At 38.5% G+C, this 20,352-nt stretch overlaps 8 protein-coding genes across 11 annotated transcripts in view; 3 read left to right on the top strand and 5 right to left on the bottom strand.

Moving 5' to 3' along the window:
• Window positions 1-20,352, bottom strand: part of LOC129794093 (GPI mannosyltransferase 3) — a 1,193,052-nt gene that overhangs the window by 573,599 nt on the left and 599,101 nt on the right. The window lies entirely within an intron of this gene.
• Window positions 1-20,352, bottom strand: part of LOC129794120 (cytoplasmic tRNA 2-thiolation protein 1) — a 1,132,104-nt gene that overhangs the window by 573,599 nt on the left and 538,153 nt on the right. The gene's annotated exons all lie outside the window — the stretch shown is intronic.
• Window positions 1-20,352, bottom strand: part of LOC129794129 (plasma membrane ascorbate-dependent reductase CYBRD1) — a 1,128,201-nt gene that overhangs the window by 573,599 nt on the left and 534,250 nt on the right. The gene's annotated exons all lie outside the window — the stretch shown is intronic.
• On the top strand, window positions 1,134-13,667 carry LOC129794062 (NADPH oxidase 5). Its single transcript, XM_055834650.1, has 10 exons — window positions 1,134-1,686; window positions 7,447-8,446; window positions 10,245-10,749; window positions 10,806-11,336; window positions 11,406-11,648; window positions 12,344-12,567; window positions 12,636-12,766; window positions 12,826-12,901; window positions 12,966-13,303; window positions 13,381-13,667. Exons 1-10 carry the CDS (start codon window positions 1,246-1,248, stop codon window positions 13,576-13,578), a joined length of 3,687 nt encoding a protein of 1,228 aa, XP_055690625.1. The 5' UTR covers window positions 1,134-1,245; the 3' UTR covers window positions 13,579-13,667.
• On the bottom strand, window positions 13,668-15,053 carry LOC129794293 (U3 small nucleolar ribonucleoprotein protein MPP10). The gene is made up of 2 exons (XM_055835082.1): window positions 14,980-15,053; window positions 13,668-14,922 (listed from the first exon to the last, which is right to left on the bottom strand). The coding sequence occupies exons 1-2, from the start codon at window positions 15,051-15,053 to the stop codon at window positions 13,668-13,670; spliced, it is 1,329 nt and encodes a 442-aa protein (XP_055691057.1).
• On the top strand, window positions 15,106-16,304 carry LOC129794127 (uncharacterized). Its single transcript, XM_055834761.1, has 3 exons — window positions 15,106-15,309; window positions 15,377-16,052; window positions 16,119-16,304. Exons 1-3 carry the CDS (start codon window positions 15,195-15,197, stop codon window positions 16,279-16,281), a joined length of 954 nt encoding a protein of 317 aa, XP_055690736.1. The 5' UTR covers window positions 15,106-15,194; the 3' UTR covers window positions 16,282-16,304.
• LOC129794099 (uncharacterized) lies at window positions 16,357-18,171 on the top strand. Its single transcript, XM_055834713.1, has 3 exons — window positions 16,357-16,423; window positions 16,538-16,839; window positions 16,905-18,171. The coding sequence occupies exons 1-3, from the start codon at window positions 16,415-16,417 to the stop codon at window positions 18,115-18,117; spliced, it is 1,524 nt and encodes a 507-aa protein (XP_055690688.1). The 5' UTR covers window positions 16,357-16,414; the 3' UTR covers window positions 18,118-18,171.
• On the bottom strand, window positions 18,321-19,475 carry LOC129794152 (uncharacterized). The gene is made up of 3 exons (XM_055834791.1): window positions 19,305-19,475; window positions 18,691-19,240; window positions 18,321-18,627 (listed from the first exon to the last, which is right to left on the bottom strand). Exons 1-3 carry the CDS (start codon window positions 19,404-19,406, stop codon window positions 18,569-18,571), a joined length of 711 nt encoding a protein of 236 aa, XP_055690766.1. The 5' UTR covers window positions 19,407-19,475; the 3' UTR covers window positions 18,321-18,568.

Genomic DNA, 20,352 nt, shown 5'->3' with positions numbered 1-20,352 from the left:
ATTCATGAATATGCTCTGCGGGGCAACATAAAAATGTCATTGCTGATTTGTATATACACACGGAGATTTCGCGCGACTTTAAGTGCTAATCCAAAACATTTAGCTGCACACTATCAAGATCGCAGTCAATCACCCAAAAGGTTGCGAGGGAGAAAAAAATAATTTCACTTTTACCCGCATTTATGCATATTAAGCCGCACAATTTATAGTTCCTGTCTGTGAAGACAAGTAAAGAGAGAAAAAAAATAAAAAGACATCGATGCGCGATAAGGCGACGAAAGAGCAAAACTCCGCGCATGGTGATGCTGAGGAGAAGATCGACAAAAATGTGACCTTACGATTCTTGGTATTTATCTGCCATGCAAATAAAGGCGGGGCAGAGACAGAAGAAATAAATTCGTAAATATTGCCCAGACAATCGTCTTAGCAGCCACGAAGACGCTTCACAGAAAGAAAAGAAAATGAATAAGAGAAAAAAACCGGAATTCAAAAAGCTCCAATATTTCGATCATGGTTAATTCACTTTAATACCTGCAAATTACATGCAATATTCCAACCCAGAGATAGTCGCACAATTGAAGCGCCTTACGGTAAATTCGTGGTTGCATTTCGTGGAGCTTTAGAGGTGGTACACACAATTGTACATAATAACCAACTATATATGATTTCATACCTGAGGTGAGGAGATCAATTTGCAAACATGATTTCCCGATATAAAATCAATAAATATTCATATTTATTGGGAAGCAGGTGTATGTGTGTGGCCATTTACGAGTTGTTTTGAGGGTTAAGGTAAGGTGTTGGGGAATGAGCAACAGCAGTAAAGTAAAAAAAAAAAAAAAGCTTCACAGAATTGTGTGAGAATTTTTGCAATTTTCAATGACTGCATCGCCAAAGTATTGCAACTCCCTCTCGAGATCGCGAGCACCCATCGTGCTGTGACCCACTCACCTGAGCCTATTTGCAAGTGTATCAAAGAGAGGCTGGTGGAGTGTCGATGTGTTGAATTTGGTGTGTCTTTCACTTTAGGATCACCGCGCGCTCTGAACACCTGAGTGGCTGGAGTAGCTTCGAAAGGTGCCCAGAGATCAAGAAAAGTGAACGTTTGATTCTCTCACCTTGCCACCCAACCACTCAGTCTACATTGAGATCTCAGCCGTGTTAGGTAGAAAAAAAAGTATACGCGCGCGTCTTACGAACTCGTGACTTCATCCACAGTCCCAGGTTTGTCTTCGCGGTGGGCATATGGAGAATCAGAGTCAAGTGAAGAAGGTCTCCTTCTCGGATCAGTGTAGTGAGGAACGTGAGGAGCAGTGCGCCGAAAGTGCCATGAGTGCCAATCCAATGGATTTTGCCATGAGGCAGAATCTAGCCTATGTGAGTGCATTGCATACCCCACCCGATCCTGCTGTCGTTGAGGCATTCAAGGAGGATGCTAAGCCCACGGATGCCGTGGATTCACGTAGTAGTGCCACTGTTAAGCCCTTCAGCGATACGTATAAGAAATTCTTCGCACCACCCCCGCATGATGAGGTGAAAAAAGACACCACACCACAGGAGTGCAGTGTGATGGAGCTAGAGGTCAAACGGGACAAACTCCGATGGATCCTCATAAGTGAGTGCAGTGTTCTCCTGGGTGAGGACAAGCTCACCTTTGAGAGCTTCCAGAAGTGCTTCAAAAATCAGGTAATACAATTTTTGCACCTTACACACTATATTACATACATATGTAGCACATTAGCTCCCTCAGCACCTGGCGCGCACCCAGCAGCGATCAATTAGCACCGAATCGTGTTGAGCTTTTTAACAAACCATATACCTACATTGCGTTCAAAAAAAAAAAACGTCCAGCAAAAAAAGCTCTCTCGCGCGCGCGTGAATGTACAGTCGTGCTCTCGTGGTAGGACCGTCGTCAAAATGACTTCTCCGCGGTAAAACGGCTTCAGAATGAGGAATTTTGCCTTCGCAGTGGGACAATTAGTATCCTACCTTTCCAATAGTACTAATTGTCCCACTGCGAAGGCAAAATACTTCATTCTGAAGCCGTTTTACCGCGGAGAAGTCATTTTGACGACGGTCCTACCACGAGAGCACGACTGTATCATAAAAGCTAAATGTACAGTACATATATATGGAGAGTCTGTCCTGCGTTAGAAGCCTCCCCTGGACAGCGTGTACAATAAGTGTAAGAGTAGCATTACATTTAATCGCAATGTAATTTGCTGGCTGAACATTCTACTCTCGGCTCTTAATGTGTTTTTATTTGAATATTCTCCTTGACCCAGTTGCTGGCCATCGGTGCAAGCGATAGTTTTATGCCTCCTATAATAATATTAATAAGCAATAAGTGAGATGAAATAGAATAAGAGAAAAAAGTCCACAAAAGAGATCATTGTACCGATAATTGGCGGGTGATTATAATGTTTGATGTGTTGTGGTGTGTGCAAATGTGGCGAAATGGTGAAAATATATACAAGAGAGGAGAGGACATTTAGCAAATTAGCGAAACTCCTTCGACAACCACCATTCGCGGATTTGACGGTTGAATTGTGAAAGGTCGGACTACTTGAAGTCCAATTTCCCACGGTGTGCCTTTTTTTGTGCACCACAAGACAGTTACACGAAAGCGAGGAGCTTTTTTGTGTATGCGCCTCAATTCAAAAGTTCAAAAAGCATCTTCTCAATGTTTTGCAATTGATTGTCAATTGAGCATGAAATTAACTTAAATTACTTTAATAAGACGTTTAATAGATGAATGATTGTGGTGTAAAATTTAAAAAAAAACTTATGACCTTTTCTTTTATTACCTATCATTCTTTTTATATAGGTATAGAAAAATCTTGAGCTTTCATTTTAATAAAATATTTTAGAAGCCTAAAATCCTTCAAGTTCTCAGAAAGAATATTTAGCAAATCAGCCTGACTGAGAAGAAAAGCTCAACAACATTAACTTGAGCTTTTTTTTTCAATTCAGTAGCAGAAAAAAAATAAAACTAAGCCATGTACCCTTCCTTTTCTCTTTTATATAAAATCTCAATAATGTTAATTACCGACAGCAAAATTACGTTAAATGAGAATGTTAATTTATATGTCTGCATTTCGCACAGACCGCATATTTCACTAAGAATTAACACCATCACTGCTGTTACTCTGAGTGAGAATGCTCGTGTGGCTTTTTTTGGTGACAATTTGTCACAAATTAACGCAATTAAAGAGCTTTTATTTTCAGATATAACAGTAATTTTATTAAAATTGCTTCATTGCTCATTATGTTGTCACATAATTATCAGAGGAAATATAATTTATTACATGTTTCGGTGATTTCTGGAGATTTATTGATTCATTTTTTATAGAGTAAAAATTTGCCAAGTTTTTGTGTCAAGTGCTACAGAGATTATCGAATTTTAGAATCCTTTTAGAAGGATCTTTCATGATCGTACAAAAAACGAGGGTTGATTCGGTCAAAAAATATTTAATTTTCTTACAAATCATTTGAAAGTTTTAAGGTCGAGTTGATATAAAATTTTGACATTTTGCTGTTTTTAAATTCTTTTTCTATTGTTCTATAAAAGAAAAATAAAAGATTTTTTGACAGAATCGACCCCAATGTTATGATTCTTTACCAAATGCAAGAATTGCAGAATTAATTAACATAGAAAAATCAAAAGGATTTATGTAAATAATTTCAATTAAAATTCCGAGCAATGTCGATCTAATAATTAACATAAAACAGTCGATTGAAACCCACATTGAGCATCCTCACGTGAAGCACAATTTGTTACACAATTTGTACTAATTTCAAAGACGCTCGATGGCAATCCCTAAACGCTAAATGTGAAGGTTTAACGATCTTAATTGCTAATCATTTATATGATTCAGAAAATATATAATAATTTTAACACGTCTTGCTGCATTCAATAAGATCATTATGTGAATTGTGTCACTGTTGTTAGTTAATTTAGATTAGAATTTGATAAAGATTTCTTACATTTCGTGTTGTTAAAAGTAATACAAGAAAACATTATAAATTAATTGAACAATCAATGCATTGTTATGCAAATCAGGCAGAAAATTTCGAGAAAGAACAATATTTTGTATCAACTTTGTATCTCAATGTATGACCCTCAATATTGATAAAATGGAACAATGAGTAAAATTCTCGGCAGATGGGGGATACTGGGTTATGTGAGGATTTCAAGATCTTCTCGTGGACAGAAACTTTCACTTTTTTTTTTACCAAATTGAGATCAGAAGCAAAAGCGCGCGCACGCCTTTTGTCTCAAAACTTTACGCACAAATTAGAGCGATCTTTCGTGACTTTGAGTAACCTTTTTAATGATCCAAACCCCATAAGTTTTATGACACTGACTCCATATCCAATGTGTAATTACACTTGTGCAGTTAATTGGTACATTGGCAAGATCAACAGTGAGCTTTCGGTCACCGTCCAAGTGTCGATCCCTTTTGATTGAAATGTGTGCTATATGCGGGGAATTACGCGATCTCCGTACTCTGTATTACAGATTTAATGTCGCATAAGACCTTCTGAGCCATAAGTGGGGGATTCTTATGAATTTTAGGTCATCAAGATTGAAATACTAAAAAAAAAGATTTTTTTTTATGGGAGAATCCTTTGAGGCAAAAGTTTTTCTTCTAATTATTTTTCCATCATGATTCTGTCTTGTTATGGATTTTCGATTAGATTCTATTCTCATTTAAAAGCCTCCAAATTATTCTCCAAAATATTTCAAACTTTAATTAAAACTACTCCCATTCCCTTATCTTGATAGAAATTTATGATCTCAATTTTTCATTTGAGAAGTTTAATTAATTTATAATTTGATTACCTACCTGTGATTAAATACTTTGGGATTTGATAAATTCAATTAGCTTTATTTAAACTTTCAGTCAAGCTTCCAGCATGTAAATATTTTATTACTAAATAAGAGTAGGTATACATAATTAAATATCATAATTAATTAACATAAAAATCAATAAAAATAAATTCAATTAAAGCATTACAAATAAAATATTTCTAAATCAATCAAAAGACATTTTATTAGGCTATTTCCACCTCAATGACCTAAAATACAAATTAAAAAGAAATACCTACAATTTGTCGTACATATTCAAGATACATTGATACCGCAGCGATCACCATTGGGGAGATGCATCATATTTATACTGCAAAAATACATAAAATGATGCATTGAAGCTTTTCTGCGTGGAGATCATCCTTGATCTCCCGCGCGGTTGAATTCTGTGCGATCGCTAAATCACGTATCTCTGTGACGAAAGATTAATTGGATGGTTGAAAATGTCAAAAATGCCTCAGTTAATGATTAAAACATTATTGAATGAATCATGAGGTATTTTTTGTCGCCAATTATTCTCGCAAACATGTCATCGATTTTTTGCGTGCCAAGATATTTTGCAAGAAGCATTAGAACAACTTTTTCACATGGCACGTTCACTCCAAGTTCTTTCCATCTCCCTTAAATGTGCAAATTATGAATTATTGCATTCACACATTCACAACATTCCATCATTTATGGGTGCAATTGTGGATTTTATCACCTGAACATGATGCTTTTTTCTCTCTCCGCGTCTCTCAATATTTGATTTTCGCACATTGTTCATATTTCTTGTGACATGGATGAGAGAAAAAAAAGCTAGCATTGCACTGCATGAAAAATTAATTACACAATTAATTACACACTCTCATACTTCTTGTCATTCACGCGTACACACCTTTTTTATCACATTTCTCCTTGTTCTTTTTTTTCTCACCTGTCGTGCGCGCGTGAATTCTGCAGATTATCGATTAATCGATCACGTTTTGCTCTATTGTACCTGACTACACACCGTGTATTGGCTTCATTGCGTCTGGTGCCCCCATTCAAGAGCACACCTTGCAATTTCACTTTCATTGTCACACCGTGGGGCACGAAATTCTTCGGCGTGTGCTCACACATTATAAAACCAACAGATTGATCATTTGCATTATCGCGAGATCCGTGTTTCCACCTATGAAGAGATAAAAAAAATCCAAAGCTGAGGAGAGACTCATAAATCACGTGCAAAGTATAATGTTTTCCATCACATGAAACCATGCAATTTTATCTGCCTCATTCCAATTTATCATTTTCAGTGTGTTTTACAACACTTTAGAGCATTGTAATCATCTTCGGATTTGTGATTTTTCCTTCCGATCAAGCTACTACATACGCGCAAAGAGATTTCGTTTTAGATTCCAAAGCAAAGAGACTTTGCATTGCGCCCTAATTTCAGTCAAGAAGGGAAAATTTTACTACATAACTTATAGCATAATTAATTTTCTGATTAATTTTAACTCAATAAACTACAATTTTTATTCAACGTAAGGACTGGTCCAATAAAGGATCATTAAAATTATTAAAATATTAAAAGTTTATTGGTTGTTTTTTTTTTATTTACGGCAATGCTTAAATTGAAATTAAAATTTTTGTCTATTTGATATAATTTTTTTTTAAATTCCTTTATACTAATATCTTCAAAGAACGGATTTTTTTAAAATTATTTTATACTCCTATTTTCTATTAATGAGTGATTTAAGCCCTTTTAATATTTTAAAAGAATGTTTTTCTAACAAACTTTAAGTCCGAACTACTTCAAAAAATTCTGCATAAAAAATGCATAAAGTCAAGATTTAAGCCTTAAGTTTTAAGAGGCTTTTATAACGTTTTAAATCTAAAAAAAAAATCATAAAATCATTAATTACAATACTGCTTTCCTTCGCTATCAAATTCTAAGCGAGATTGACGAACAATACTGTTAGTTCGTGATTAAGCATATTAAAAGAAAATGCAGGAAACAACATATAGGTATAACAAAAGATCCGATAAAATTCCCCGCATACTTCCAGGAGGAAAACAAATCATTTGAGAGCTAAAACATTGCAAAATATTGAATTCATTGATTAAAATCTGCGTGCAGAAAAAAGTTTAATAAACCTTGGTTTATTATTTTTGTGCTGAGATATAATAAAATTAACAATCTTGTTCAGCACAATATAATTGAGTGCATTTCACCCAGTTTTTATTGTTTTACATCACCATACTCTGGTGCAGACATGTAGCCAAGATCACGAGAGATCAATACCAGAAGATCGCTGGTGATCGCACATTAATGTCCCATTGGATTGCTAAAATGAGCTCGTTACAAGATAATTTTTCTCCCCAAATTGCCCATCCTGCTGCACGTTATCGCCCAAAATCTCAATGGAGACAAGCAAAATGAGTTCGCGTTGTGACTTTTATGGTCAGTCAATCACTGTTGAGACTCATAAAGCTCTCAAATGGATTGTAATGCGTCTGAGATTGCGATCGAGCGATCATTAATTAATTTGCACAACAGCCAAGAGCGAGGGATTATTTTTTCTTTCTTTTTGTTTGATTTTTTTTTATAGAAATTCTTGAGGAATTTCTTCAGGCTGTTTGATTTGGAGAATGAAGATGCCCTGTGCCAGGAGAAATGGATTGAGCACCTCAAGGGACGCCTTACGGAAGAGAAGCAAATTGATTTTGCTGAACAGCTGGAGTCTGTGGCGTACGTTCTATGTGGCGAGGGGAGGATCACCTTTGATAAATTCTGCGAAATCTGGCACGCCAAGGGGATCCTCGATAAGCTCTATCGTCTCATAGACACAGATTCCCTGCATCAGGTGTCCACGCACCAAATTATGGATTTTATTTCGAATCTAACAAATGCTCGACCCAAGACGGGCTTTGATAAGAGTTCCCTCGATCGCCTTGAGCACCTCTTCCGCAAGACAGTGGGGAATGAGAAGGAAATTCGTCGGGAGGACTTTAAGAAAATTGTCACATCGAAGAATCCCTTCTTCACGGAGCGTGTCTTCCAGATCTTCGATAAGGATAATTCAGGATCTATTTCTCTGCAGGAATTCATCGATGCTATGCATCAATTTGCCGGGCAATCGCCGGAGGATAAGATAAAATTCCTCTTCAAGGTATACGATCTCGATGGGGATGGATTGATTCAGCATCGTGAGTTGCAGCATGTTATGCGTGCGTGCATGGAGGAGAATGGGATGAGATTCTCCCAGGAGCAAATTGAGGATCTCACAATGGCTATGTTTGAGGATGCTGATCCCTACAACCGTGGTGCCATCACGTATGAAGCACTGAAGAATCAACTTGAGAAGCATGGTGGCCTTCTGGAGAATCTCAGCATCAGCATCGACAGGTGGCTCGTGCCACTACCGCAGGAGACAACGCGCAAAGTGAAGAAACCCCTGCCACATCAGCTCACAACGCCATATCTCAAGAATAACTACGTCTACCTGAGCTTCCTCTGCCTCTTTATTGCCATTAATGTTGGGCTCTTTATCTCTCGCGCCATACAGTACAGAGAGAGCAATGGATTCGTCATTCTGGCTAGAGCCTGTGGTAAGTGAAATCGATCTGCAAGAATGCCTGTATAGAATACTTAAGTGCGATTGCTTTCGCCGTGGGAGAGTTTTTAATGAAACCACGCGATAGGAATAATTAATAGATCCCCCAGTCAATGCGCTGAAAGCGAATTTTTATAGTTTTGAGATTTGATTAAAATCTGAATCTATGATCAAATAATTTAAATTTTTGCAGCTTTGTTGAGATCGATAAATTAGAATCAAAAGAATTTTTTTAAATTTTGTAGATAGAATTGAATAAAATTAAAACAAAATCTCTACGCCAATTTTCGCAAATTAAAATTCAACGCAAGATGTCTCCACAATACACCCTGGCCCTCTAGCGGAGAAATTTTCTTTTAGTAATTTTGAAAATCGCAAAAATCAAAAAATCTTCAAACTATGTACTCCACCACTCGGCACCCCCTTTCAAATATCTATTTCAATTGAGTCGTCGTCTGTCCACTTCCGATCTGGTCAGTCCAAGATCGGTGAGTCGGCGGCAAAAAGCAATGTCTTGGAAGTTTCTCGTGAGTACTCCATGGGAATGTTTTTTTTCCTCGATTTAAACGCTAATTTGCAGTGATTTCTCAATCATTAGTGGCTTATCGTGCTGGCGTCTGTGACCCAGATCATTGCGACCGTTGACCTGTCCAACGTCAACTTCCACACCTTCAAGTACTTCAGGCATCCACATTTGGGACCCATTCAGAAGGTCCAATCGGTCTTGGTTTACTTCACGCTCCTCTTGTTTGGGCATCCCCATCAATCGCAAACTTTCAGCATTACCTTCGATCCCGATGCTGGAAAGCGATTTAGGCCAATGTTTCAGAGGCAATTTGGACGGCATGGAGAGAATTTAATTGCCCTTCTTGGGAGTGGGAAGACAAGGAAGGATCTCATTTACTACGGAGCAATCCCGAGGAATTTTCCAAGATTTTAAAATGCAGAAATTCAACGAAAATAATCCCCAAAATCCTTCTTGAAAGTTTTAAGTTCTCTACAAGGTTTTCTTTTTTCTAAATTTATTAATTTAAAGACCACAAAAGATCGTACTGTGGAGGCGTGTGGTGGAGAGATTTTTTGAGCAAAAAAAAATCAAGTACAAAGTGAATGACCTTTAAAAACAATTAAATTGATTCAAATAAGTGTTTTGCTAAGATTTCCATTTAAGTGTCTCTTTATTGGAGTTTGAAGATTAGTTTCTTTTGTGAGATGATTAAATGATCTATATCATAAGCAATGGAGGCGCCTGGTGAATTAAAAATCAAAATGAATTTTTGCTAAAAGTTTCGATTAGGTCTTTTATAAGTTTTTTCTGCTAAATTCTTGTAAATATCAAGGTCAAATGGATTTATGTGGTTGAATTGAAGTGAGATGAAAATAAATTCCAATTAATCTTCTTCATTTATGATTTTTTTGTCGTCATTTAGAGGAATTGAAGAGCTTCATGAATTGCAAATTTGAGTAAGAAATTAGTGGAGATAATTTATTGTTGTGCGGGAGACACTCAAATAAAAGAAATATTTGGCAAAAGAGGCAAAAAAGAGCGAAACAATATTTTTTATTCAAATTAAATTCAAATATTTGAGGAGAATATTCATTTTTCGATTGAAATGAAGCGTCTTAATTTTGTTAAAAGCTCGTTAATTTTCACACCAAAATTATAAAGCGTCATCAATGTGCTTTCATTGATTTATTGGAATGCTATTTAAAATTATTTTTGAAGGTGAAAGAATTTTTTTAAATTAATTTAGCAGAAAATAAAATTAAGAGAACTTCGTTAAATTTTACAGGACAATGTCTCAACTTCAATTGTGCCTGGGTCCTTGTTCTGATGCTCCGTCATACGATCACCTTCCTGAGGACAAGAGGTCTTGGGGCCCTAATTCCTCTTGATCATCACATTTACCTCCATAAACTGACTGGAGTCCTAATTGCGAGTTTCAGTCTCCTCCATACGATCATGCACCTGTTCAATTTTACTCTGATAGTCGCAAATGACCCCGTTGTTAATCATGGAAACTACTCAGCAGCCACGTGGATTTTCACAGCAAAACCAGGGCTCTTTGGTCTAATCCCAGGCTATGCAAATCCCACAGGAATAGCTTTGCTCTTTATTCTTTCCGTTATATTTATTTGTTCTCAGCCTTTTGTAAGACGTGGCGGTAGTTTTGAGATCTTCTACTGGACGCATCTTCTCTACGTGCCCTTTTGGTTTTTGGTCCTCATTCATGGACCTAACTTCTGGAAATGGTTCATTCTACCTGGTCTAATCTATACATTTGAGAGGGCTCTCAGGTTCGTCCTATACTCTTTAAATTGAAGATCTTTGAATTGAAAAAAAAATTTTGCAGATTGATCTGGATGCGCTCACAGCGTGGGAAAACCTACATCTCCTCGGGCCTCCTTCTTCCCTCAAAGGTGACTCATTTGGTCATAAAACGTCCCCCACACTTCTACTTCCGTCCCGGAGATTATGTCTTCGTAAATATCCCAGCAATAGCCAAATACGAGTGGCATCCATTCACACTGAGTAGTGCTCCTGAGCAAGAAGACTACATGTGGCTGCATATAAGAGCTGTTGGGGAATGGACCAACAGACTCTACAACTACTTTGAACGAGAACATAATCGCCTGCATAGCGGAGAAATTCCTCCAGCTTCAGCCCAAGACATCTTACGTCCCACTCCGAAGGGGATCAAAACCAACAATTTCGAGACGGTTATTGAGAAAGTCAATGAATCCATGGAAAGTCCTGGTGAGAATAGCGAAGAAAAAGTCACCAGGAACCTTCCTGGAACATCTAAATTAGCCATGGACAACACAAAACCCGTGAAACTGGAGCGACAGATTTCCGAGAAAACCGCCATAAGGAAGCTTCAGGCGTAAGTTGATCATAAAAAGATTCAATTAGGGCAACGAAGATGAAAAGGAATAAATTGATTTCTTTGCAGTTCCATCCAGAGAACCTTCTCAAATGCAGACAAGCAGAGGGCATCACCAACAGGAGGAGAATACTGGAATGAGGGTTTCACAATGAAGCCAGAAGCTGAGCCAAATCGTCAACCAGTTCCGAGGAAATTAACACCAGAAAAGAACTTGAGGATGCTTCTTTTTAACAACAAGGCTCCCCTTGAGAAATCCCTCTCGATGCCAGATGTGAACAATCGAGTGAAGAAGCGCGAAAGACTGATGGTGTAAGTTTTCCAAGAATTTTATTCTTAATCTTAAGGATATATAAGGCAAGGTCATAGCAAGAAATTTATTCTAGGGGATTTTTTTAGAATGCAAAAAAGGATTTAGGACCGAATGAAAATTGAGATCATGAAATTTTTAACGGCCGTAGCATTCAAATACTCAATTTTTTTTGAAGTGCAAAATTCTGACGTTTGACATTTTTTTCCTAACGTTTGACGTTTTCCTTTAATATTTGATGATTTTTTTTAACGTAGGAAATTAATTAACTGTTTGATAATCTTTTTTGAAATCTGTGTCATTTTCTAGCATTTAATTTATCTCTTCTAACGTTTGACATTTTTATTCTAACGTAAGATGTTAAATCTTATGTTTAGCGATTCTTCCAATGTAGGAAGTTTCTCAACTAATCTTTGACAATCCCTTTTTCTAGCGTTTGAAGTTCCTATATTCTAAGTATTCTAACTATCAACTCTTTTCTAACGTTTGACATTCTTATTCTAGCGTTAAATATTTATTCTAACGTTTGACGTTTTCTTTACTAATGTGTGACGTTTCTGGCTAACATTTTATATTTTAAAATCCCCAAACAGTAGTTGATCTCATTCACCACCACCACTGATCTTAATTACCCCATTTTGAAAGACTTCAAAAATATTCTTTTTTATTGAAAATCTTTTTTTTAAAAAACTTTCAGTTTGAGGGAATACATGCGATCGGAATCTGAGAGATCCTTCGATGAGGGACAAATACGCAAAGCTCGTCTTCAGTCTTTGGGCTTAGCCTATCTCAGCCCACAAAATAAATCTCTGGCCCAGAGCTTCCGCTATATGCGCAACAAACCCACAATTATTGCCTTCAAGACCCCTAGTTTGGAGAGCTGCGAACAACGACAATCCACAAATTCTATCGGATCCATGAGTAAGATTTTCCTTTAAAATCTTCTTGGGAATTTTCTAAAATGAATTTAAAAAAAAATGTTCCTTTAGTCGTTTCTCCGGGGATGTATACGCAAAAGGAAGCTGAGGAGGGAAAGATCTTGAGGCGTCTTGGCAATAATGAGGAAACTGGAGAAAGAGGACAACGTGCCATGAATTATCCAGTTGGAAAGCCTCTGGAAGTGAGTTTTTCAAGAGAATTTTCTTTCATTTTAACGGATAAATTCTCAAATTTTTGTAGATCTTCATCGATGGCCCATACGGTGCACCATCGAGTCACATTTTCCGTGCTCAGCACGCGATCCTCATTGCAACAGGTAAATGAAGAAAATTCTAATCTTGAAGCATAGGAAAAATTAATCTTTATGATTTTTTATGAAGGAATCGGCGTGACTCCATTTGCATCAATTCTCCAATCAATTATGCATCGCTACTGGAAGGCACGGCATTCCTGCCCACGCTGCAACTTCCAGTGGTCCAGTGAGATCCCACAGAGTGTGATGAATCTGCGCAAAGTGGACTTCTTCTGGATAAATCGCGACCAGAGATCCTTTGAGTGGTTCGTGAATCTCCTGTCGCAGCTTGAGATTGAACAAGCTGAACTTGGTGGTGCCATGGAGAGATTCCTGGATATGCACATGTACATCACGAGTGCCCTCCAGAAGTCGGATATGAAGGCCGTTGGTCTTCAGCTTGCCCTTGACCTTCTGCACCAGAAGGTGATTCCTCAACAAAGCCCTGAATTTTTTTTTTAAAGAAACTTCGTGAGGAATTTATTCAATTTTTTTAATTCCAGGAAAAACGAGATTTGATCACGGGCCTGAAGACAAGAACAAATGCCGGTCGCCCAAATTGGGATAAGGTCTTCAAGCAGATTCAAGATCAACAGCGCGGAAAGGTCACCGTCTTCTACTGCGGCCCCCCACAGCTGGGTAAGACGCTGCGCTACAAATGCGATCAATACGGCTTCTCCTTCCGCAAGGAGATCTTCTAACATGATCCCCAAGATCACATTTTCATCGTAGAATCAAAAGATTTTTGTATTTTTTTTTTGTATTTATTAAAAAAAAAGACATTTTAAAATTATTTTACTTTCTTCTTCTTGGTGGTCTTGAGGGCATCCTCCAGTGGGATGAGGTCTGTGATTTTGCGCTTCTTCACTTTCTCCTCTTTTAGGCGTTTGAACTTCCCAACCGGTGCGTCGGGCTTGTTGAAAATCTTCCGTTTTTTCTTCTTTTTCCCCTCTACGGTGTCTTCCGGAGGCGCCATGAGCTGAGCATCATTGGCAGATTCGGGTACGAGACAATCTTCAGCTGTTACGGGATCACTAGAGATGATCTTGAGCTCCTTTCCGTCACGATTGAGGGTGTGGTAGAAGTTTGAGAGGGCATCGAGCTTCCCAAAGAGCGTATTCAGCATCTTTGTGATTTCCTTCTTCTGTGGCGCTTGCTTATCCTCCTCTTCGGCATTCTTGTCTCCGGAAATTTGCTTCATGTAGGATTTCTCATACAACTCACTAAGCGGAACGGAACTTTTCGTGTGATCAAGCACCAATTCCTTGGAGAATCTCTGTTCAGTGTCCACACGTACCTTCCGGACAACGTTGTCATAACATTTGGACTGAATTCTCTGCAGGATGATACCTTCGAGACTTTTGGATGTTTTCTCCGTGATCTGTGGCTGTGGACGGGCACCCAGATCGAATTCCAGAACTTCCTCAAGAAGGGCATTCTTTTCACGCTTTGCCCCTGTGATCTCACCCTTCATTTGCCACGATCTCCCCTGGAGAGCTTCTTCCTCCATCTCTGAGATCTTCTCCTTGAGTTTATCCGAAACTTCCTCAAAGGTTGATTTTGGGCCATTTTCTCGGTCTGTTTTCTCCTGACTTTCTTCACCCTCTTCCGCGTCATCATCTTCACTTCCTGAATCTTCTTCATCATTGAGAAAACTTTTTGAATTCTCCAGGAATGCTTTTTCCTCATCCTGCTCACTTCCTTCGCCTTCAGCTTCTTCCTCATCTAATTCACTTTCTTCATCTTCAGCCTCCTCTCCATCTTGTTCTTCTTTTCCCTCTATATCTTCCTCTTCATCCTGACCATTTTCTAACTCTTCCTCTTCCTCCTCATTATATGCCAAGGATTTCCGAAGAAGTCTCCCGCATACTTCGACAAATTCCGGAAGAACAGCTTCATTATTTATCTCAATTTGCTGGAAAATCTGCTCCTGATCGAGATTATCAACCACAAGAGAGATTAATCCACTCTTTTCCTGCCCAATCGCAAAATCCGTGAGATCCTTTGCAGCTTCCACGAGTTTGTCATAATCCTGCTGCTTTGCCCTGAAAGTCAAAAGAATTTCTGTCCCATCTTCTTAAGTTTGCTTCTTGGTTACTTACTTGATAAAACTTTGCTTGCTTTTTGTGATTTTATCGATGTTTTTCAGTGAATTTTCCAAACTTTTCAGCTCCATTTTGCACGTGTTTTTGTTTTGGTTTTTTTTTACATGCGCCCCATGACAGCTGTCAAATTATGTTTATCGGAATTTCGTCGAGTTTTCGGAGTGTTGTGATTTTATTTTGATGTGGAAGTGTTCCAGGAAAAATGCCCAGGAATGGAGGATGAAGCGATAAATTTGACAGTGATCAATGAAGAGATACGCAGCAGGAAGCACACAATGCGCCTCTGCCTCGGGAGTGATTCTGATGATAAAAATGCTGTTGCAGTTGGTACGTCAAAGGGATCTTTAGCATTGTCCAGGATCCCTCCTGACCATTAGATCTCTCTGAATTTCAGATCAAACCCCCACACCTACGAGATTGATTCGAAATTGCGAAGAAGTTGGGCTGTTTGAGGATTTGAAGCATGTGAATCCCTTTGAGGAAACTTTCCGGAGAGCTGTTGAGGATGCAAAGACTCCCAGTGAGACTCTCACACTGCCCGAGGCAGCTGTTTTTGATTCAACGGCTAAAATTGTCTGCGAAGACACTCTGCACACTCCCCAGATTTTCCCATCGAACTATTTTCCCGTGGAAAACCACGGGAGTGGTCCGGAAAAGGCGGAAACTGCCACAGAGAAGGAGGAAAAGGTAGAAAATGTGCGGAAGAAGAGAAATTGGATGCCACAGAATTGGAAACCGGAAATAAAGGTGCACAAAGCACCGAAGATCCTCCCTAAATTCCCCACATCCCCGCAAATCCTTCAGCCAGCTATTATCATTCCACCGACTGTTATTGTGAAGTGTGTGAGTCCCAGTGTTCTGGTGCAAAAGCCTCCCGAGAGTACGTCTAGTATTGTCAAGAATAGACTGAAGATCCTCTGTAGGGAGCAGGTCAATGCCCGTCGTGTGATGAAGGAAAAGGAAGGCTGTGAAAAGGTTCCGGAAGTAGTTGTTGCTGAGAAGAAAGTCACAAAACGTCCCAATGTTGAGGTTAAGGATAAGGGAAATTGTGCTGCTGTCAAGAGATACAGGTAAGGAATGCCATGGAAGTCTCTCTTCCTGGACAAATTAGAAAATAATCTTTAAAAATCTCTTAGAGCAAAACTGAAATCCTATCAGGACTTCCTCAAGGAAAACAATCAGAAGCTGCAAGATGAGAATGTTCAGCTTAAGCTGGAAAATGACCAACTAAGAGATCTCCTGCGGAAGCACAACATAAGCATACCGGAAGAACTAATATCCTCCAAAATTAGCAAATAAATTGAATAAATTAATTTTCTGTATACATTGCATTTTTCATTCGTTAAGTTCGTTAAGTTTCAAAAATCATCTGAAAAGAATTTGACGAAATGTCATTTTTTGTTTTCAAAGACACCGGAAAACTGCCCGCGCAATGAAAAAGGTAATTTTCTCTGAATTTCCCTCCAAGTTTTCCATGAAAAACCTTTTGAGATGTTCATGAAGGCTTTCAATGTGAAAATTAACAAAAATTCTTTGTAATTCTCATGAAAAAAAGTTCCAAAATGAATTTGAGGCGTCAAAGAGGGAACTTTTGGATGGGAAATATTTGGAATATGATCCAGAATGGAAGAAACTCTTCACCTGGTTGAGAGAAAATATCACCATTGATAACTACGTGAGTCCGTCGATGGAGGAAAATGTGAAAAATCATGAATTTCATGATGAAATTGATACCATCGAGGAGGATTTTCCGGGAATCTTTGAAGTTGAGGAATCCGATGTGAAGGATGCTGAAGCTCAGCTAAATGTCCTCTTGAAGGCAGAAGGAGAGTATAGGGAGCAAAATGACCAACTAAGGTATGTCCCCTGGCTCCCGAAGAAGCCACAAAGAATCAATTTTCAATGAGAATTTTTTTATGCAGGAAGATCATAAATCAGGTGAATGAAGATATCCGGGAGATTTCAAAGGAATTAACTGATACCTACGCTCAAGCAGAGATTTGGGGTGAGAAAGTAGCTGGATTGGAGGCCCAACTGGATACCCTCACAGCCCAAAAAGATGATTCGGAGAAGAAGCTAATGGAAATGTACAAAAACCCGGAGGAAGTTCTCGCTGTGGGGCACATTCCGATTGATTACTTGAAGATGAACATGGAAATAGCTTGGAAGCGTCTGGGAACGTGCATGGCAGCCTTCAATACAGAAGGTTCCGCCCTGGATGGGCAGCGTCTCAGTGGGAGAATTGAGTACTTCGCCGAGAGCTCCCTGGTGCAGTATGAGAAGCTTCTCCAGGTGCAGGAAAATTTCTTTGGAATGCAGAAAGCCATTGAAATGTTTGATGGTTTCACGGATTTCTCCTCATCATCCACGGAAATTGGCACGCAAATGGCGGAAATGGAGAGAAAGACAAGCATCTACGAGGCACAGATGGATGAACTCACAACTGAGTGTATGCTGGGGAAGAAGCAGGAGCTAATGAAGGAGAAGGAAGGGATTTACATGAAAATTCACGAAGTGAAGCTTTCTCGTGCTCAGAATCGCCTTGAAAAACTCCAGGAAATTGATGGATTTGCCGAGAAATTCATTGATATTGCTGAAATTTTCTGGATTCTCCTCCAGATTGACAGGAAGAGAATCAAAAACTTCCTCTGTGTCCTTGAGAAGGGAAATCCATCGCAGATTGGGAAGTTTTTGTGGAGAATCAATGAAGATCTCAAAATGACAACATTCAAGATTTCCTCGCAAAAGCCAAGGAAATTCCTCCTGGATCCCAATAGGAATGTTCAGATTACGGAGAAATTCACCGAACTACGTAGTTTGGAGAAAGCTCTTAAATCTCTCATCTTGGGACCGGCAAATACCCCAATTTTCATGTCACCGAAACTCACCCTTCAGCAGTACATCCTCCGCAATCTAGCTGCCCAACTGGATGCCACACAGAAGGATATCAAGGATCGATTCACAAAGGAATATCTGGAGCCCAAGGCTAGCAATAAATTGTGGGAATCTCGCCGCTTGCTCTGGGTGTGGTTCCTCACACAGCCCAAGAACGTTCTTATGGCAATTCAGGCAGCTGCCAGGACACCATCCAAGAAATCAATGAAGGGTCTTCCTGGCATTCGCAGTGATTCCTAATTAATTTCCTTTGTATATTTTTCTTGAAATAAATGAATTTTTCTTCGGCGAAAAGATCGTGAAGTTGGAAAAGTGAGGTTAGGAAATATTTTGGAGGGAATTTTCGTGGATTTGCTGAGCAATGTCCGGGACGGGACTTTATTGAAGCCTACCTGAGGAATAATTCCGTCAGTCATGGGAAATCTAAGATTAATTAAAACAGCTTTACAAAAATTAACTTTTATTATTATTACTATTTAATTCATCTACTTAGGTACAAAATTAATTTAATTGAAAAACGAAATTAATTAAATCCATTAAATCACAAATTAATAAAGAATTCAGTTCAATTCAAGTCTTTTTTTATGGAAAAGTATTAAATTATTTCGTCTTTGTTCTCAATGGAAGATCAGGACACGTAAAGATAAATTGAGCGATGGTTTCATCAAGAAAATTCTCCGGAATGGGCTTCTTATCCTCCACTATTCCTGGGTTGCTTGTTCGGATTAATTCCTGCCTCATTCATTGTAGCTAAAAAAGAAAATGAGAAAATTAAATTAAAATTAGAACATAAAAGGATAATTTTTCATTTACCTTGCATATTCTGAACAAGATTCCTGGCAGCTGTATCATTCAGCGTCTCCCTTAGACGAGGATTCTTGGGCCTCGGGGCTGCCATGAGACTCTCCTGGGGTGTTTCCGAGGGCTTCTTCGAACCATGAGGTTGCTGCTCAATTTGCACAACAACCTCCAGATGAGACGCTTCCCCAGCTGGTGCCGCACGTTCTTGTGATGAGAAATCACTCTCCGATGATCTATCACGGAGTCTGGCAGGTGGGGCTGCTTCCAAGGAATCACTTGATGGCAGATCCGGAACAGCTCCCATTTCCGGATGTGAGGCCAATTGAGATTGAATTATCTGCTCTTGGGAAGGCTGACTTGGCTGGGACGGCTGGGACAGTGTGACAACTGCAGGAGAGCTTCTCTGAGCCATCAGCGTGTCCTCAAGCTCTTCCCGGGAATCTTTTGCCGCCTCGGGAGGGGCATTCGCAGATTTCTCCTGGGCATGTCCTTTCTTCAACTTCTGGCGCGTAACATCCAACTTCTGACCTCGATTATAGCATTCTCTGCACAGACCACCGCCCTGAAAAGAGAATTTATTTTTTACATAAAAGTTTTTTCAATGGCAGACAAAAAAATAAGCAAACCTTGTAATTCTTCATCACATGTTTGAGGAGCACTGTAACTCTTGGCTCTGGAAGTTGCAGCTCATGCGACACCTCCTTCTTGCAGAATGTACACTTCGGCATCCTCTTGAATTTTCTTGAATTTTGTGGAAATGAGGAAAAAGATTACAAAGGATGCGACTCGATGACTTGTAAAACAGTTATGAAAAAAATGACATTCAAACGACAATTCAAATAAAAAACGATTTTTTCGTCAAGTGTAGAAAATTTCAAAAATTACGTGTAATTAATTCAAAAGTAGAAAATACCTGTCAAAGACAAGAAGCCTGTTACGATTAAAAATCCCATGATTGTGGAAAATCGAGAAAATTAGGAAAATTAACAAAAAATTGAATTTCCACTTATATACAATTTATTTACAATAATTCAAAGAATAATTTTACAAATATTTCCACGCGGTTTATAATTGAAAAATATAAAAATTGGGCGCCAGATCACCCTAATATGGTGATCCCGCGTGGGAAAATAAAGAAAATGTGGAAAATAACTTACATATTTACAAATTTGCAGCAAAAGGAAAATTATATACAATATTTCACTTAAAATTAAAAAAGTTCAAAATTCAAAACTCCACAATCCATTTTGCTGCCAATCTCAATGACGGTCGTCAGGGAAGAGAGTGAGAGATGTTCCAATTCCCAGCTGGAACCCTCAGAAATTCAAAAATGAACTGTGGCGGGGATACAGGGTGCAACAATATCTAATACTTAAAAAAAAGAAAAAAGAGAAAAAGAAAAAAGAGTCTTGACTTGGGGAAAAAGGAATAGAAAATATAGGATAAGGGAAAGGATATTCAATTGCACTCTCTGAAAATCCTGCCCGATATTACACCATAATATCCATAAAAAAATAAAAAATAAAATCATCAAATTGTTTTAGATTTAGAACTTCATTAGAATATAAGAAAATAAACAAATCCATCAAGGAGAATATTTCATCTGCATATTCTTAAAACTATGAAAGGAGAAATAAAAATTATAGGAGAAATAGTACACGGGGGAGAAAACTC

The sequence above is a fragment of the Lutzomyia longipalpis genome, chromosome 3 (assembly GCF_024334085.1).
Source record: "Lutzomyia longipalpis isolate SR_M1_2022 chromosome 3, ASM2433408v1".
Taxonomy (NCBI): domain Eukaryota; kingdom Metazoa; phylum Arthropoda; class Insecta; order Diptera; family Psychodidae; genus Lutzomyia; species Lutzomyia longipalpis.
Note: the sequence above shows the minus strand (reverse complement) of the source record. Positions and strands in the feature narration are given on the sequence as shown.

What these genes read in the sequence shown, in the direction of transcription:
- LOC129794062 (XM_055834650.1), top strand. Translation starts at nt 1,246, where the DNA reads ATGGAGAATCAGAGTCAAGTGAAGAAGGTCTCCTTCTCGGATCAGTGT. An exon ending in CATTCTGGCTAGAGCCTGTG is followed by an intron (nt 8,447 to 10,244) that starts GTAAGTGAAATC and finishes TAAATTTTACAG; the next exon opens with GACAATGTCTCAACTTCAAT. An exon ending in ACATTTGAGAGGGCTCTCAG is followed by an intron (nt 10,750 to 10,805) that starts GTTCGTCCTATA and finishes AAAATTTTGCAG; the next exon opens with ATTGATCTGGATGCGCTCAC.
- LOC129794293 (XM_055835082.1), bottom strand. Translation starts at nt 15,053, where the DNA reads ATGGAGCTGAAAAGTTTGGAAAATTCACTGAAAAACATCGATAAAATC. An exon ending in AGCAAGCAAAGTTTTATCAA is followed by an intron (nt 14,923 to 14,979) that starts GTAAGTAACCAA and finishes TTTGACTTTCAG; the next exon opens with GGCAAAGCAGCAGGATTATG.
- LOC129794127 (XM_055834761.1), top strand. Translation starts at nt 15,195, where the DNA reads ATGGAGGATGAAGCGATAAATTTGACAGTGATCAATGAAGAGATACGC. An exon ending in TAAAAATGCTGTTGCAGTTG is followed by an intron (nt 15,310 to 15,376) that starts GTACGTCAAAGG and finishes TCTGAATTTCAG; the next exon opens with ATCAAACCCCCACACCTACG. An exon ending in GCTGCTGTCAAGAGATACAG is followed by an intron (nt 16,053 to 16,118) that starts GTAAGGAATGCC and finishes AAAATCTCTTAG; the next exon opens with AGCAAAACTGAAATCCTATC.
- LOC129794099 (XM_055834713.1), top strand. An exon ending in GAGCAAAATGACCAACTAAG is followed by an intron (nt 16,840 to 16,904) that starts GTATGTCCCCTG and finishes TTTTTTATGCAG; the next exon opens with GAAGATCATAAATCAGGTGA.
- LOC129794152 (XM_055834791.1), bottom strand. Translation starts at nt 19,406, where the DNA reads ATGCCGAAGTGTACATTCTGCAAGAAGGAGGTGTCGCATGAGCTGCAA. An exon ending in ATGTGATGAAGAATTACAAG is followed by an intron (nt 19,241 to 19,304) that starts GTTTGCTTATTT and finishes TTCTCTTTTCAG; the next exon opens with GGCGGTGGTCTGTGCAGAGA. An exon ending in TCTTGTTCAGAATATGCAAG is followed by an intron (nt 18,628 to 18,690) that starts GTAAATGAAAAA and finishes TTTCTTTTTTAG; the next exon opens with CTACAATGAATGAGGCAGGA.